General features: G+C 41.0%; 1 protein-coding gene across 2 annotated transcripts in view; it reads right to left on the bottom strand.

Annotated features, from left to right (window-relative positions):
* Positions 1 to 4,155: 4,155 nt before the first annotated feature.
* The window catches only part of cita (citron rho-interacting serine/threonine kinase a), a 35,598-nt gene continuing 21,120 nt past the window's right edge, over positions 4,156 to 18,633 (bottom strand). Inside the window, exons 29-49 of one of the 2 annotated variants that reach the window (XM_089010480.1) lie at positions 18,433 to 18,540; positions 17,844 to 18,036; positions 17,560 to 17,721; positions 16,562 to 16,585; positions 16,144 to 16,281; positions 15,526 to 15,706; positions 15,332 to 15,423; positions 15,154 to 15,258; positions 14,893 to 15,062; positions 13,839 to 13,883; positions 13,004 to 13,084; positions 12,761 to 12,896; positions 12,420 to 12,559; positions 12,094 to 12,186; positions 11,910 to 12,018; positions 11,678 to 11,806; positions 11,423 to 11,503; positions 11,249 to 11,327; positions 10,705 to 10,887; positions 9,186 to 9,573; positions 4,156 to 7,571 (exon numbers count right to left, since the gene is read on the bottom strand). In XM_089010480.1, the coding sequence (XP_088866606.1) occupies positions 7,548 to 7,571; positions 9,186 to 9,573; positions 10,705 to 10,887; positions 11,249 to 11,327; positions 11,423 to 11,503; positions 11,678 to 11,806; positions 11,910 to 12,018; positions 12,094 to 12,186; positions 12,420 to 12,559; positions 12,761 to 12,896; positions 13,004 to 13,084; positions 13,839 to 13,883; positions 14,893 to 15,062; positions 15,154 to 15,258; positions 15,332 to 15,423; positions 15,526 to 15,706; positions 16,144 to 16,281; positions 16,562 to 16,585; positions 17,560 to 17,721; positions 17,844 to 18,036; positions 18,433 to 18,540 (2,661 nt within the window). In that variant the 3' untranslated portion in view covers positions 4,156 to 7,547. The remainder of the gene's footprint in view (positions 7,572 to 9,185; positions 9,574 to 10,704; positions 10,888 to 11,248; positions 11,328 to 11,422; positions 11,504 to 11,677; positions 11,807 to 11,909; positions 12,019 to 12,093; positions 12,187 to 12,419; positions 12,560 to 12,760; positions 12,897 to 13,003; positions 13,085 to 13,838; positions 13,884 to 14,892; positions 15,063 to 15,153; positions 15,259 to 15,331; positions 15,424 to 15,525; positions 15,707 to 16,143; positions 16,282 to 16,561; positions 16,586 to 17,559; positions 17,722 to 17,843; positions 18,037 to 18,432; positions 18,541 to 18,633) is intronic. The other variant, XM_089010479.1, reaches the window with a different exon arrangement.

Genomic DNA, 18,633 nt, shown 5'->3' with positions numbered 1-18,633 from the left:
AAAATGAATAAAAAATAAATTAACCAGTAATAAATAAATAAAATAATTATAATGATCATAAGGCAGATACAGACGACTGAGAAAACCACTATATAACACTGTTTCAAATGTCTGTATTAACAGTTCTTTAACCTTTAACTTTTAACTGAACATAAAGAAAATATTGAACATAAATTGTCCTAAACACAGCTTCTCTTGCCTACTTGTTGAGCTTCACACACACAAGTTTCATTCGGGCCGCACTAACATTAATCTTTCATATCAAGGCGGGCCGCAAAATATTCTTTCGGGGGCCGCAGTTGGCCCGCGGGCCGCGAATTTGACACCCTGCTCTAGGGTGATTGTTCAGGGGAAAAGTCGGTGCTGTTGGACAGTTTGCGGCTGGATGGACGCATGGCTTGAGGAGCTCGCGATGAGAAGAAAGGAGCGTCAGCGCAGAGCGCCGATGCGTATGTCGCTGCTTAGAATTGAAGCGTATTTACGTGGGGCAGGAGATGTGAGACAATCTCTTTTTGTCAATGGATGCTTCAGCTTGGTGTTTGCTTTCAACATTTAGCTTGTAGCAGACGTGCATATTTCACTGTGACGTCCCTGATCCACTGGGGAAAAGGATGCTTTGATCCTCTCCTTTTTCATCTAGAACTGCTTTATTCAACAAAGAGGGTGCAGAAAGTGCTTAAGACTGCCCGTGTTATTTTGTTTTTGTTTGTTTTAACTTCAAGATGGCGCCACGAGTGTGGCTGCCTTTACAGCGGCTCCTGGATTTTGTTTTTCTACTTCTTCCTTTCCTCTTACTTTCATAACTTTGCTACTGTGAAATGTAAAGTTCTTAACTGCGAGACTAATAAAGGCTAATCTAATCTAATCTAATCTAATAACACTCACATAACAATAACCGAGTGAGTGTTTTGATTTTGAAAAAAATAATAATAATAATGTTGGTTATCCTTGCCCAAAAATATGTATCCAGTTGGAAAGCTCGTTTGTTTCCATGTTAAATGATGCCCTCCATTTTTAGACCAGTTGTTGAAAAGAGGAATGGCATCCTGGAACAGCACGAGAAAAGAGGCGCCAGCCTATTGTCTGTCTAAGTAAGTGTTTGGTTCTTTCACACCGCAGCGATGGACTCAAATTGATATTCTGTCCCGTTTTCTTCCTTTTTACAGAAGACTTTCACTATTCCGTACATGACAAAACAGCAAATAAGAGCCAATACCTCCCAAAAGCCATTTTGCGCAGACACTGACACATGTTCATTTGTGTTCCCCAAGCCAGAAGTATTTAACACCAAATGCATATTTGCTTGTGGCTAAGCGCCTTTGGATTTACATATGTCTTCCATTTTTTTTTTAAATATTTTTTTTTTTTAAACTGAGCGCCTCTCTTCTAGGAGCAGAGTTTGGGGCTATTTTCCCGCCCCCTCCCCCTTTCTTGTTTTTCTTTTTTTTTTTCGGCAACCTGCCAGGCATTGTTTTTTTTTCTTACCCTCATTGGTAATTTTTTTTTCTTTTTAAATATCTCTCAGACAGCTTTTTTGGGTTCTGTACTTATAATAATAATAATAATAATAATAATACATTTTATTTAAAGCACCTTTCAAGGACACTTTACAGTCACAGACAAGCATAGATACAATAATAAATAACACGTAATGGCAATCTAATTCCATTCCATTTTGTGTTATGTTATAATAATCTGAAATCCACTTAAAGGACAACCGACGCCTCCGGACAAGTTGTGTCCATAATTTGTAAAATCACTTCAAATGACTTCTACTGACCGTATTTTACAAAGATTCTGCGACATATAGCTATATTTTTACGTTTTAATATTTTACGGCGCACTGAATATTCAGGAAGTCTTGTTTTTGAGTTGGTGACGAGTCCGTACGTGACTTCACTGAAGGAACGCCCCTGACCGAAAAAAAAGGACACACAATGCATTTTGGGTACCTTGTTTGGGCTGAAAACTTCGTGTTGATGGCGAAATTAGAAGGAAAAGACATAAATAACACAATGGTGAATAGCTATGTGTTGCACCAAGACTACTATTTGATACTAGTTGACACAAATTACCAGCAGACAAATCAGCCCATTTCCAACAGAGCTTTGTCGCCATCTTCTGCATTTTCTGGGTACTACATTGCTGTTATTGACAGCTCGAATTGATATGGGAGGACTCCTTTAATCGATTGCAAACATTTATGCTTTCCTCTTCAGAACTATTTGAATCATATTCATTACTGGATGAGTAACAGCAAAGCATCTTTTCCGAATCTGAAGACATTGTTTTGATTCACGAGCAAGGCAAGACGTCTTGGCGTGACATCACGAACAAGGGGGCGGGACCTTCTGAAACTGGCCACTTCCGGGTTCAATTTGAAGTCATTTTTGGACACTTTAAGTCATTTTTATTAGTGTTTTGCATTTGACTAAAAATATCCTGCGTGTTTTGGATATTTTAGATGCTATAAAACGTTTTTCTGATGTCAGCTAGGAAACAAAAAAATGGTGTCGGTTGTCCTTTAATTTTGAGGGCCGACAGAGCGAACTACGTTATTTGGTACAATATTACTTGCTGTAAAATAATCGAGAATCAGTTTTTGGAAACCCCAGGATAGAAACAAGGGCCTGAAACACACGCTCGCTGTCACCAACGAGCTCGGCGACATCACAAGTAGCCGTTCAAATATGTTGGCCGAAATAAACACGTCCTTAGAACACGAGCACGCTTCATTAACAGGTTCTCTCATGCAGATTGAGTCAAGGTTCCCGGGTCAAGAAAAGTGACAGTGTGAGAATGAGCCAGGATGAAGAGTTGACACCACGTGTGCACGAGCTATATCGAGAGAGGCGCTCCCGACAGTCGCTGTCAAATAAAAGACCGTTTGATGGCCTCGCGGCAGATGTCAGGGGTGTCATATCGCAAGCATAATATGAACAGCCAGGTCACAGTTATTGTTACCCGAAGGAGACTGGGGGTGAGGTGTTGAGGGGGTGCACGCCATTGTTGAAAGCAGCCCCTCCATTTGTGATTTGTGAGCAGCTACTGTGGCTGCAATGACGGGCTATTGTATCCCTACAGGCTGAGCACTTGGGATGTACGTGTGTGACTAAAAATAAAATCACCTCTTTCAAACTTAATGGACGTGGACAAACGGTACCATTGCTGTCGGCCGTTAAAGCCTTAAGACCACAGGTGTTAAAGTCAAGGCCCGCGGGCCAAATCTGGACCGTCACATCATTTTATTCGGCCCAAGAAAGCAAATAAAACGTGAAATTCCATGATGCTTGCTGAAGTCCGAACCAGAATTTCAAATTGTCCCATGTAAACCATAAAAACAGCAGTGTCTGAAACTTATGACAAAAAGTTAGCGGACGCCCGGGCAGACAACTCTGAAAAGTTGCCTGCCCGGCCATAAAGTTGCCTGCCCCATTTTTCACAACTTGAAACACAATAAGACGATTAATCGCAAAAAAAAAAAAAAAACATTGTTGCGAAGAATAAATGATTTTTTTTAAATTAAGGAAGTACCTAGCACAATTTTTTAAATTTATGGTAACTATCCCTTGCTGAAGATTTTGCTCCAGTTGTTGTTTGTCGTCAAGTTGCACAATGCAATGTTTGCGTTGTCTGCTCAAAACCACGTGGACTTCCCTTTCTAAGCGCCTTTCAAAACTCTCAAGTACACTTTTCATTCACTGTATAGTCCGAAGCACGAAACAGGCTTCTGATTGGCTGCCGTGCCGAGTATGCAAATTGCAAACACTGATAACAGTCATTATTTTTTACTTCAAATATGAAAAGTAGTTGTTCATTAATTTGGTGTGCAGTCTATATATAATATGTGAAGAGGATTAAACAACATAATGTGGCCCACAGAAAAAAATGAGTTTCATACCCCTGGTCTAAAGCAAGGGTGTCAAACTCATTTTTTTTACCATGGGCCCTATTATAGTAACGGTTTCATCTCTTGGGCTGAAGCCATTACAATGTTTAATCGCCTCAACATATTACCTATCGAGCGCAAAACAAATTAATGAATAACTAGTTTTCAAATCTGAAGTCAAGAATAATGACTGATATTGTGGTTTACATACGACAATTTGAAATTTTGGTTCGGACTTTAGCAAGCATCATGTCACTTGACATACATGATTTGCTTTTAGCGGACCGAATTAAATGATATGGCGGGCCAGATTTGGACCGCGGACCTTGACTTTGACACCTGTGCTTTAGACGATCGAGCAATATACGGAGGAAATAAAAGCCCATCCAACCATTTTCCAATCGGCTTTGTACTCACAAAAGTCACACAGTGGGTGCTGGAGCGTATCCCAGCTGTCTTTGGGGCAGTAGGTGGGGATACCCTGAACTTGTTACCAGCCAATTGCAGGGCACACATACAGACAAACAAACATGTTCAAAGTCAGAGGATATATTTAATATTGTGTGACCAAATCTTTACAGGGAACTGGAATAAAACATTGGTTGTTAGCAAACATCAATATCATAATCCAGCATCGAAGCATTTCAATGAAATGTACAACTTGAAAGAATAAAAATAAAAATAAGATGGCGAAACAACAGGATTTTAAACAGTGAAACCCAGGACGGCCCGCATTTGGGAATTCACATCATAAGTCGGTCCCGTACTCAGGCGATAGCAATAACGATGCGATAAAAGTATTGCTTTTTATGGGGTCGTCACGGGACGATGTTGCAGTGAGTTGAGGAGCTTCATTTACACATACGTTTTTTTAGGAAGGAGGTTGGGCTGTCTTTTGTGTATTTTTATTATGCCTGGCAGGGCTACGACCAATTTCACGTATCTTACAGGGCTTCGCTGTATTTTGATCAGCAGAAAATGCATCAACTTCAATACATTCAAGGAAGCTTTTGCACATTGAAAACTATCAAAGCATCACGAAGCAGAGAAGTCTTCATGTTCAGTGATAGACACGCGAGTTACAGCATCTAGTTTGTGTTAACACAATATAAATGATGTCACGGGTCACAAAAAAAGAAGCACGACAAAGAATCGGAAATCGATTTCAATTGAGTGCTATACTGTGGGGCCTTGGCTTACGAACTTAATTGGTTCCCAGACAGAGTGCGTAAGGCGAAAAGTGTGTATCCCAAAAATTAATTTCCCATAGGAAACCATTACAATGAAAATAATCCGTTCCCAGGTCTCCATAAAATATAATTTTTAACTAAATAAGCCTTAAAACTACACCCAATATACCTTATTCTATGTATAATAAATGTGTTATTGTATTGTAATGAAGGAAATACACTGCACTGTATAATAAAGTCAATTTATTTACATGCGTGATGGTAGTTGATGGCTCTTAATTGACACGTGTTGCTTTCTGACTTGTAACGTCTTATGAAACTGAGGCATCACATTATCATTCATCATGTTGATGATTCTCATAGCCACAGTCTTTTCTGGATGGAGCTTTTCAATAAAAGCCTGCACATCATTCCACTTATCCAACATTGCCTTGATGCTCTCACTTGATACTGCAGCCATCTCCTCCTCCTCCTCCTCCTCACCCTCAGATGACAACTCCTGAATGGCTTACTTCTGCTTGTCCTCTTGAAGGCAAATCAATTCATCTGTGTTGAGGACCTCATTACGGTCAGCAACAAGATCCTCGAAGGTTTAATTTTCATAAATTGAAAATTTCGTAAGGCAAGGTGTTCGTAAACCGAGGCCCCACTGTACTGGCATTTTACACAATCAGGACTGCCTTTAAAAATACACAACTCAGAATGTGAAAAACTGGGTGTTTTTTTTTTTGTCATTTGCTGAACGGTGGAATTTAAACACCAGTTAATTTCACATCTACATTAACAAAACAAATTATTTTCACCAATTTGGATTCCCATTGAAAAATGGAGGCACTACACTAGTAAGAAGCTGAATGCAATCACTCACTTTTCGAGACATCTTAAAAGAATACTTATTAGACATTCAAGAGAACATGTTATCACTTTTTTTTTCTTTAACAAAAATAGACACGGCTTATCCAGCCTTGAAATTCCATCTCAATATATATTTATATAATATGTATAGAAAATTATGTCTTGTCTATTTACAGTCAAATAGCATTCTGAAGATTTAGAAAGGTCCTGCTATACGGCATTGAGGATCGTGTACTTTTTTAATTCTCACCTATCTCCAGGAAGACAAGCCTCTGCTTTGCGGCTCTATTGGCTTAGTTCAGTTTTTGTTTAATTACACGGCTCACTTACGAGTACCAATATGACCAAGTTAAACTGAAAATGCGGTGTAAACGATTGTAACTAGCTCTTAAAGGACAACCAACGTCACTTTTTAGTTTCTTAACTGACACCAGAAAAACGTTTTATAGCATCTAAAATACCCAAAACACGCAGTATGATATTTTTATTCTAATGCAAAACACCAATAAAAATGCACACTTAAAGTGTCCAAAATCTGCCACAAATCAGATTGAAACTGGGGATTTTCAGAAAGTCCCGCCCCCAGTTCGTGACGTCACGCCAAGTCGTCTTGCCTTGCTCAAGAAACAAAACAATGGGCTCACGGAGTTCAGATTCGGAGAAGATGCTTTCTTGTTACTCATCCAGTTATGAATATGATTCAAATAGTTCTGAAGAGGAAAGCATACATGTTTGCAATCGATTAAAGGAGTCCTCCCATGTCAATTCAAATGACATCAATGTAGCGTCCCAGAAACTGCACAAGATGGCACCCAAGCTCCGTTGGAAATGGGCTGATTTGTCGCGTTATTTATGTGTTTTCATTTTAATTTCGACATCAACACGGATCATCACAAAGTTTTCAGACCAAACAAAGTACCGCAAAATGCATTGTGTGTCGCTTTCTCGCTCAGGGGCGTTCCTTTAGTGATGTCACGTACGGACTCGTAATAAACTCCAAAACAAGACTTCCTGAATATTCAGCGCGAGTCTTAAAACGGAAAATATAGCTATATGCGGTGGAATCTTATTAAAATACGCTCAGTAGAAGTCATTTGAAGCCATTTTACAAATTATGGACACAACTTGTCCGGAGACGTCGGTTGTCCTTTAATGATTGTGTATTAACAGTCGACGATGCTCCTAAAAACGAAAATGCTACCAAGGCCGTGACAGAGCCCATGTGTTTTTTTTCTCTCTCCTTTTTTAAAACATGTAACTAGTTATGTTCATATTTCGGCAATCCACGTGAGAGTTTGCATTGCTACAATTGAGCTTTTTTAGTTGAGTTTTTCCTTGAAACGACATTGAACTGAAAGGTCAAGCTACCGCTAAACACAGTCAAAACACCCTGCTTGAAAAGTTGTTCATCTGGCATACAGGTCATTGTTCGGTTTATTCCCCTGAACAATTACCTTTTATTTCCGAAAGCGATTTGTCGTTTCTTGTGTGGGGTAGCCTACTTGGATGCCAATCAAAACAAACGTGTGGCAGTGATTCCTTGTGACATTCTCGCTGATTTGATCCTCTTCGACCTTTCCCGAGGATGGACCTCACTGACGGAGAAGAGGCGCCTAAACAGAAGACTGGTCCCATACCTGTCCAAAAGAGTCATGAGGAAATATTAGTCACATCGTGGAGGAACCCGTTCTCATCTGGTCAACATCCAACTTGTTCATATTCCCAAATATTTTGTTTTTAATTTATTTAATTTTTATTTATTTAATTTGTTCGGGTTTTGGTTTTTCTTGCAGGGGTGCCAATAAAGCGCCGGTCAAACCTCCGGCAAATGTTTTTCCCTCCCACGAGCAACATCTGGCTTTTGTACATCACCCCCATTTCAAGCTCAGATAACTCCAGACCCATATAACTTAAGAATTAACTCTTTTTTTCGAATGAAAGAAGAGAATCTAAGGTTTATTACACTGCATTGAATGTTTATGTAGTCCAAAAACTCAATATTCTGTGGGTCTTGCAATTTGAATGACAATGACAAAAACCCTGGCACTGGAGTGGACGCATTTTTGCACATTGTCTGGCGGGCAATGAGTTCAGGACAATTTCGAGTCTTCAATCAGCCTGCCATGCATCTTCTTGGCAACCGGAGTACCTGGAGAAAACCCACGCAGGCCCGGGAAGAACATGGAAATGTCACACAGGAAAGCTGGAGCTGGAATTGAACCTGGTATCTCACACACAAGGTTTTCAGACCAAAAAAGCATTGACGTGATGGAAGGACTGCTACAATGTGTCCTTTTTTTCAGTCAGGGGCGTTCCTTCAGTGATGTCACGTACGGACTCATCACCAACTCAAAAATAAAACTTCCGGAATATTCAGCACGAATCTTAAAACGTAAAATATAGCTATATGCGGTGGAATCTTTGTCGCTCAGTAGAAGTCATTTGAAGCCATTTTACAAGTTATGGACACAACTTGTCCGGAGACGTCGGTTGTCCTTTAAAAGTTGTAATGTAACGAAATAGGTTAAAAAAATCCGGGGGTGTGAACACTTTTGCAAAAACCGTGTATTCTCACAATATAACAGTCGCGCCTTCATGAGGATTTTGGTGGGCTGAAATTCAATTTCTATGACCTGAGTACAGTTTGTCTTGAGAATGTTCGTAATTAAAATCCATTAGTGCACAACAACAACCACAGACATGGGTTCTGGTATCCCAGTTTATTCACAGTTGGACGCAGCAGGCGAAGCAGTAAATAATCGAGCCTTTTTGGCTGATACACACGGGTGCTTTCTTGCAAACACGAGAAGACTATTCGTAAATATTCATCGTAAATAGCAAGCTGCCGCCAGGAGACAGATTGAATTAGCATAAATACTGGAAAGAGCTTCTGGTTCCTTCTAAAAGACTGCAAAGAAGCTACTTTAAAAAAAAAAACGCTCTTCATCATGTTTACTCTGCATTGAGTCATAAATTACTACGCTCCATATTGTCATTGTCACAACGTCCACCCACCATCATTTTGAGAGAAAATAGTTACCCGAAGTCAAATAAAAACGTCTTTATTTGCAACCACATGTGCTTTGTCTCATCAAAGTTTGAATGAGTTCACGCTTCCATTGACCAGGACATTTTTTGATGTGTTTTTTTCCCCCCAGGCATTCAATCTCACACCCCCTACCTCCTCCCCCCCATGATAGAGTGAAGGAGATGAAAATGGCCCAGCACTGAATTTAAAATGATCAACAGACCTTGGCAACGGGGTTGATGGGCGTACGTCCAGAACCAGTATGAAGCCTCTGGCGCTCCTCAAATCGACCCGGTGACCTCTCCCTGCGCACATCCATCACACGCCCCGGGGAGCGTTCCATTCGGGGGTCGCCCATGGACCTTGCCGGCGAGCGCTCTAATCGAGGGTCGGCCATGGCTCTGCCGGGTGATGCGACGATCCGGCTTTCCAGCATTCTCCCGGGTGACTTTTCTCTCTCCAGAGGACGGCTGGGGGACTTGTCACGACGAAACTCGGTGCGGGCCTCTCGGTAGCGATGGGGTGTGCCAGGTTCTCCGTGGGTAACGGGGTTGCCTGCCAGCCTTTTGGAGATGTGCTCGTTGTAGGAAGGAGGCCCTCGTTTGTTTGGGCTGTCGGGGAGAAGGAGGAAAGTAACAAAAGGAAGCGCGCCCGGGGTGACGAGTCGCGTTGTGTTCTAATTGTCAGACGTTATCAAGGGAAATCGAATATCTCATCCACCGCTTTGAAGGGGACATTTGATGAAAAATGTACTTTTTTTTATTGCTTGTGTTTAGGTGTCTGTGGAATGTCCACAAATAAATCATGGTTTTAATTTTCCTTTACAAAAAAAAATGTCCATGCAGGAATCGTTCTACACTTTCCCCACTTGCTTAGCATAAATATAAAAAGTGAACCAAATCACCCCTGTTTAAATGCCACATTTCGAGAAGGGAAGGAAAACCAAACAAAGTAATCATTCCAATTCATTAATTCACTGTAATTGTCCACACCCCCAAAGCAGTAATTAATCGCCTCCCAAAAAGCCGTAAAAAATCAATTTGTTTGTTTGGCGGGATTCGGCTTACTAAATTGAGTCAAAGATAGAATAAAAAAAAGCTCTGGGAAGACATCAAAGCCCTGTTTTGACATCAGCATTTTTTTTCAGTGCTAACTTCATGAAAAATGCAAGCCATCCATTCACTCTCTCCTACTGCATATCCAGTTCAGTGAAAGGGAAATTGGAGCTCATCCTAACAGACTTTGGGCAAAAGGCAGACTGCTCTGAACTGGTTGCCAGTCGATTGCAGGCCACACAGAGACCACTCGCAATCACATGCCTATATTCACTGAACAAGTCAAGCAAATGTACCACTGCGCATTCTGTTTGGATTCTCCGAAAGCAAGAATCAGGTTATAATAGACCACAATCACATGATGTAAAATCACAAATGTGGTCTTTATTAACTGGCCTTCAACATGTACATGTTATATTTAAATAATCTCATGATTTATAACATATAAAAAAGGATCTCTTCCTCCTGCAAAACAAAAGAAAATGCAGCTCTTACTGATTAAAACAGATATAAATAGCAAGGCGACACCTAACCATCACCAACCGTGCAATGCCAGCGCCACCAGTGGAGACCGATCCTCAACAACAACAACAAGTAAAGAGCAAATACCAAACACAAGAATATTAAAGGACCCCGCCAAAAAAATGTGCAGTCCATACCCAGAGGTGAAAACAAAGGGGACCTCACCTGCGTCCGGAGCCGCAATGTTGCAAGTCTCCTCCGCCATCTTGGTTCTGAATCAAGTTGCCCTTACAGCAAATTACTCTCAGTTTGTTCTGATATGATGACGCCAAGTAAATGGCGCCGGAGGAGATGGCTGGGCCAAGGTAGCGAGGGTTTGGGATGTCCAGGTGAGCGTATGAGTGAGACCTGAAAAGAATAGAGAATGAATCTCCGTACACTCGTCTTGGCAGAAATATGAAAAAATATATTCACTCAGAATTACAGTAGTTTAACCTCAATATGGTACTTCATAGGATTCAATGGATTAGCCTGTACCGTATTTTTTGGACTATAAAATGCATTGGATTATAAAGTGTACCTTGAATGAATGACGCATTTTAACATGTTTTCCATATACTATAAGGCGCACAGGATTTTAAGGCTTCATCTTTTGAAAAAAAATTAAGGCTTTTAGGTGAGCCTTATAGTGTGGAAAATACGGTACGGTACTGTGTTTGTGTGCGTTTGCGATAAACCAACAACAATCAGTTTTGAAAAATAAGCTTACCCGAAAGCAGTATGTCCCTGGATCTCAATCACATCCAGAGAGTTGAAGTAGGTCACAAAAAGGTACGGCTCTCTATAGGCTGAAAGGTCAAAACGCTTGTTGATTACCACATAACGTGCAAGTTTTGAAAACAGTTCAGAAAATGCAAATATAATCCAATGAAGATTGACTGACCAAATGACAGAGGCAGGCGGCTCCACTTGATATCATCACTCCTACTCCTGCGGCCGTACGAGTCCACAAACACGCCAAACTCTGTCATTAAAAAAAATTACTGGCAAGTCAAAATAAAGCAGCACTTATTTAAAATTGGTGGGAACACCCGACACGTCAACAGCAGGTGTATACGTGAGAATGTGAAGAGATTAGCTCAACTAACTGCATTGGCATTGTGGCACCTTCACCGTCACACGGTAAAGAATATCTCACCATGGAAACAGAGAAGGTATTCCTCCTTCTGAGGAGCCGTGGTGACCTGAATGATGGAGATGGGGAAGCTGTGGGAGGATGCGGCAAACACGGCAGAGGCTAACGTCACGTCGTTTTTATCCAGGAACTCTGCGGAGGATAAAGGCACGCATTCGTCAAGCGGCTCAGTCGGGGTGAAGTGAACGTGCAATCGATTTAATATGTAGACGATAAGCCACGGTGGATGACAAACCTTCGAGCACGTACTGCTTCATTTCAATTTCATAGAATTTATTGGTGCCAATGATAATACTGTAGCCGGTGAAGTGGATACAGCTACAAGGCTCCGAGGTCTCAATTTCCTGTAAATGAAGTCTAAAGTTGAACAATATCATTATCGGAATTAAACATAAGCTTCAACTGTATGCGGCGCTTACCTTTCTGATACAGAACTTGTTGAGGCTTTCATTAAGTCGCAGGATTGTAATCTTGTTGGGCATAGCGGCACAGATGCAGATCCCATTGTCAATCTGTGAAGAAGAATGCAGTTTATTTATTTATTGTTATTATATCTCGTATCTATCTATCTATCTATCTATCTATCTATCTATCTATCTATCTATCTATCTATCTATCTATCTATCTATCCATCCATCCATCCGGTTATTAATTTATTTACCTATGTATTTATTTATTTATCTACTTTTTTATTTATGGGGGAGTGCTCATCTTTTCAAAATCTGACAAAAGTCATCTAACTGACCTTTCCGGAGGAGAATAGATGGCACCCCTTCACCGTCTCGAAGATGAAGGGGTTAAGGTCAGGTGGAGCTGGGAGATGGGACTGCGATAAAGACTGCTTCACTTTCTTGATCTCCACCAAACACAGGGCCCGATCCTCTCCTGGAACACACATTTCGTATCAATGCATGTATATACAAATGTAATTTATGCAATCAAATGCGGTTGTCAATGCAATGTATATTTACATATACAGTATATTATATTATAGAATATGGAAACCATGACGGTCTGGTAATAAAGGTTACCATACTTGTATAAAAAAAGAAGAATTAGCATAGCTTCATGGCTTCACTGACGAACCTGTGATCATTAACAGCTTGTCAAGCTCCCTCAGGATCTGAATCTGGAATACGGCAGTCAACCCAGGAATGTGGGTTAAGGAGTTCTTTATGACGTTGAGTGCATATAAGCCTTCCTCAGAGCCGACCAGCACAACCTAAGGTGAGTAACAAGGACGGACGGACGGTCATCGATGTAAAAAAACCCTCCAGGCGAATGGCGAAGACGACTATCGAGCTTGAATTTAAACGTTTATGGCAGAACCTGGTCAGTGAGAGGCAGAGTGCAATTGATGTCCAGGCGGTCGTCGCCCTCCAGCTTCAGTAAAGAGTTGCCCAGGAGTTTCTGTAAGGACATCAAAGTACAAGATGTGAATGGAGAAGGTGGGGTAGGTATCAAAAGATGTTTTAGCAAGAATAACAGCCAGATCTCAAACTTCATACAAAATCCACTTCGTGTTGGAGAACATGCAGGCACAGATGAGATGGTACAAACAATCATGAGTCACATTCTACAGACATCGCCGGCATTTCCAAGTTTCCCAATACAAATGCAATTTATGCAATCAAATGCGGTTGTCAAGGGCACTTCCAATTTTCAGCACTTCAATTATTCATGAGACTATTTATATATCAAACTGTTCCTTTGGTAAACGCGGCGTGTATAACAGCAAGAAGGGGAAATGAATCATCTGGGAAATGCTGCACTTGCGAAAAGGGACCATGACAGTTGAAGAAGTGTGGGAGGCAACATATATGTATATTTCCTAAAAATATCTTCATATATATTTTGCTGTGATAACGAATGCCAACCGAGCGCAAATGTTTATTCTTCTTTCCGAGGCACAATAAAGTTGCAAAGAAGAAGCATGCATAGCATAGCATGCTAACTTCCAAAAGTATAGAGTTCCAAACAGACCCATGCATTTGGCACAATTTTTTTAAGGTGCACATTTGGCCTCATATAAAACAGCGACCACGAAACCATTTAACAGCCTGGTTCTGTGTTTTCCTGCACAGAGCTGTGATAGCGTTCTATGCACGGACAGGTACAGCAACGACATGCTCAGCCCAAGCATTTGTGCAGCATCTTACTGTACCTGAACCAGGGGTGACAGGTTCTTCTGTCTTTTAGAAACACCCGCCTATAATGGTCCACGCAAATTGCGTCAAATGGGGATACAACACACAGCACATAATGACATTAACAAAGATGATCAAAAGACACAAAGAGTGATTGGTGATAACATGCAGAGAGAGAGAGAGAGAGAGAAGACAGAAGAGGAGAAAGAAGAAATGAAGGCACTGGCTAATGTCTGGAACATTTAGTAGCATTGACATCAACCCTAACAAACAGTCTGTGTAGGCTCTCAGTCGTACAGAAGTGGTCGATCGATGAAAAGGTTTCTTCAGCCGTCATCTTTACTTCTTTGAAGGTGTCGAACGTTTTGCTCATCATCCAAAGAGCTTCGTCAGCAAACTAAAGTTGTGTTGGTTACTCTGGCCCGATATATATACATATATCCCTAATGGACAGAAGTGGTGGTGCCAGACCTCTGCTCTGATAAGATTTTAACCTCACTGTCATTTGACAAAATCTCAGCGAAAGAAAATAGATGCTTTTAAAGGGGAGTAAACGAAGCAATTTTTGCAAAACAGCAAAACCATTCACTTAAATCACCACGGTGGTTTGAGGTTGAATTTACATTTATCATGTTATGAATTTTACAACAGACTTCTTAGGTCATTACCACGGAGGCTTAGTCATGTTGATGAGATGATACCAGAGCTAATGGGGCAATCAGAGCCAGGCAGGAGGTAATCAGAGAGAACAAAAGAAGTATTTAGATTAGCTTAAGGGAGTAGTCCACTGCTCCCCCAACATTCGTGCCAGACCTCTGCTCTGATAGGTCCCTGCTCTGCCACCTCTGTCCATTCGGGATAAATATATATGGCCAGAGTTACCAGGCCAAGTTTAGTTCGCTGACGAAGCTCTTCAGATGAGGAGCGAAACGTCCGACACCTTCAAAAAAGTACAGATGACGGCTGAAGAAACAAATACGATAAACCTCCTTTGACTTCCATTACAAATTGACACCGCCCATAAAACATTGTATTATTCGACATGACATTTCGAAAGGTTTTCGCGCTTACTGCATCCGAATCCCCTTTGTCTTTAGAACCACGGCTGCCAGCCACCACAGATTCCAGTACAGCCACCCAGCGCTGTTTATCCGGGAAACTGGGAGCCATGAAGTAGAGACACTGGCCCGGCCAACAAGTGGTGTGGGGGTGTGACTCCAGCTTCAGAATGTAAGGGATGTCTGGAAGCAAACACACGGAAAATGTGGATCAATCTCGGTGAGGTAGAAATACTTCCGAGTGAGGTACAAGGAGCAGGCGATAAACCGTTACCTGACTTTGCAGTGTTGATGAGCTCAGAAGCTCCAACAGCTCCATGAACTGTTACTTCTCCATCAGGAAGACAAAGCTCAAACTCTTCCTCCGCATTGACACAGTCTAAAAATGGCACGCCAAATTAGTTTTGTACTGGATTTTCTCGGTTAGATCTTACAAAAAAAAAAAATGTGACCTTCTCTTGGCTCCGTGTCATAGATTGATATTTTGGTTCCATCAAGAACCACATATTTCGTCTCCCAGCCTTGCTGACCACGCTTGCCATTTCTTTGGAAAAGACCAAAAAATAATTATGATGCAAATATCAATCGAGAAACATCATGCTTTATCTAAAATTTCACATCATGGTCCATGCATTGAACTATGAACCTTGGCTGCTTCATCCATCCCTCCAAGCGAACATGTCCACTGGCTTCCTTAACCTGTAGTCCAGGGGAGCTTGCCTTCTCTCGACATAAAGCCTCAGAGAAGTGGGTGGCATATTCAGCTGGCAGGCCACAAGTGGCTGGAAGGCATGGTGAGCATTTGGGATGGCAAAGAGTGTGGCACTCTATAGGATGACACACACAGACAAAATCAGGCATTTCTTTGAAGTCATATTCTGAAATATAATTCTATTTATAAAACTAAAAATGGGGAGAGTTTGTTTCCCCTCTCACAAAAAAAAGTCTCGCTAACTAAATAATGAAATTCAATTGTGATGTCAGACCATGCGAACACAAACAAAGCCAAATGCAGATTACCCCTTTCAGCATATAAAATGTATATATTAATTACAAAGATTATTTATGGTAAATTCTGAAACTTTTTTTTTTACACGCACACATATTTTTCAAATAGGCTTGGTTAAAAACTCTCCAAAAAGTCCATCCGAGATTATGCGCTGGATGGGTTTCAAAGATGATATTTAATCGTTTTGATAAGGGTCGCCAATAAATCCTTCACTGAAATACCACCCGTTGTTCTCTGTAAACAAAAGAGACAAACCCAGACAAGTGGCAGCCTGGCGTCCAAAATGCACAGTGTCCAAGCAGACGGCACATTTGGCAGCCCTCATGTTGAGACCCACGGTGAAGCGATGGGGAATGTTGTGGTGCATTCTCTCCTTCACACGACGACCAAATTCTGCAATTTTAAGAATAAGAGGAAAAGAGCTGTCAGCAGAAATGGAGATTTTGTTATAACGACAGAGCAGTAAGATTTTTTTTTCCCAATGTTTGCGCGGTGAAAAAGCCAAAATAAAAATGACACCTTTTTCAGGGGGGTGAAAATACTCCAATGTTTCGGTATGAGTCAGAATAGAATGCATAAATGATAAAGTATGGATGTCTAAAAAAAGCATGAATGGAGGTGCACAACTGTTTGGACAAGAAAGTAAGAAAGGAATGGGTGACTGCTAACTTACTTTCAAAGGTGACCCTCCTCTTTTCTGCACGGAATACGAGGAAAGAGACAGAAAGGAGATAGCAGTCTAACAATAGCTATGTGAAAGGGACATACACACACACACAGGTAGAGGCCTGAATCGCAAAGTAAGGCAATGGACTTGTCACTATCTGATAAGATCAGCACACGTCCTCTTGGTCTGTCCACTTTTCATTTTAAAGCTATAATAGGAGGATTCTTCAGAAGTCAGTAGGAAACTTAAGAAATAGAACAGTTAAAGCAGATTGGTGCCACGAGATAAATTTGGTCGTGTCAAAAGAGGAAAGTCTACATTAAAACCAGTTTCATCCATTATCTTTCCATTGAGAGATAGGCCCAGGCAGGATTACAATATTGGATGGATAAAAGCACAGGGACTAAAAACTGATAGACAACTTTTTTTTATTCAGATTTACAAAGTCCGGAGCATAATGTAATTTCGGACCTAATCCTGCCTTGTACAGCATGATAGAAGAAACAAACAAAGGGCCTATTTTGTTGACAATGATAGCATACAAACCAGTGCGACAAAGTCAACAAAGCGTATTTTCCGGTGTGTAAGGCACACCCAAAAGCCTTGATTTTCTTCAAAAGATGACCGTGCGCCTTATACGCCTGTGTGCCTTATATGTGAGGTAATATTGAGAAACAACATGTCTTACAACTACTGTCAGAAGGCACTGACTCAATTTCCCCCTTTAGAAGCCGTGCGTAACCACAGCCTCTACCTTATAATTTGGTGTGCCATATATTTGGAAAACTTTTACCTATTTATATATTATATTTGGAAAACGTTTTTCATTGTTGCGATGTATACTCCGGTGCGCCTTATATACGGAAAACATTTGAAAATACACAATTCATTGGGGATGGGCCTTATACTTTGGTGCACCTTATACATCGTAAAATAACGGTGATCTTGCAGATGTATCTAACGCAGATCGAGTGTGTATTTGTATGCGTTTGTGTGCGCGTCACCTTCGGGCGTGGACGTCTCCTTTGAGCGGGTCGAAGGGTTAAGCAGCCCGCAGGGGTTGGGTTGATGCTCTGGGGATTTGACAATGGCCGACATGAGAATTTGATGGCGAGCCTGGGCTGGTGTGGAAGTAGCCATGTGATCCTGTGCTTTGAAATGAGCAGCTGTATTTTCAGAAAAAAATAAAAAATAGAATAGTCAGTTGAAGTATATATTTGAAAAAGTGGCCTAATTAACTGTAGACAAAAACATTGACGGCCTCTTTACATGCACGGTCACAACGTACCTTCTTCTCTTAAGGATCGTAGTTCTATTCTCATCTTCTGAAGAGCCTCTTCCAGCTCTCCACACCTTGAGCGCTCTTTCTCTAAAGCAAGCTTCATGTCGCTGTACTGCAAGGGAACTGCCGGCTGGGGTTGAGGAGTCAATGCCCCATTAGTTGTAGTGCCTACATCTTCGCGCCGTCGTCCAAAAATCCCCTGCTTGCAGAGGGAATATGAAGAGGATGATTTAATTGATGTCACAAAACAACATTACTGATGTAAAACATACAATATTGGGTGAGTCACTCGACATGAAATCATCTGCAAATAAATATAGTGAAGCTCAGCCTCTGGTTAGCTAGCGGACATCTGAGTAAACACGATGGTTTTGATAGCATGTCAAACTCATTTGCAATGTCGTTTAAAAAGTTCTTGTAAATGTATTTTAAGAGGCAAATAAATAAACGATTTATTGTCCTTTCCTGTAAAAGTGGGTCATGACTCTGCAATAATAGTTTTAGCTCACTTAATTGGAATATACAGCAAAGCATACACTGAAGCTAATTTTAACCGTTTATTAGGATGTATGGCCATTAAATATTTATTTCTGACCTTCTTTTTCTTGGAGGGCTGGTCCATTTTGGCCTGGAGGAAGTCAATAAGTTTGGTCTGCTGTGAGATTGTACCCTCCATCTTCACTTTCTCATGGGAATATACAGCCTGCAAAATAAAGATGAAATGGTAAAACCCTTTGATGACTTCACTGAGAACATTTTTCTTATTTCCTTCTACATTAGATTTCCCAGGAATCAT

The sequence above is a fragment of the Hippocampus bargibanti genome, linkage group LG12, assembly GCF_051943395.1.
Source record: "Hippocampus bargibanti isolate YZ-2025 linkage group LG12, ASM5194339v1, whole genome shotgun sequence".
NCBI classification, from domain to species: domain Eukaryota; kingdom Metazoa; phylum Chordata; class Actinopteri; order Syngnathiformes; family Syngnathidae; genus Hippocampus; species Hippocampus bargibanti.
This window is presented reverse-complemented; position numbering and strand designations above follow the sequence as displayed.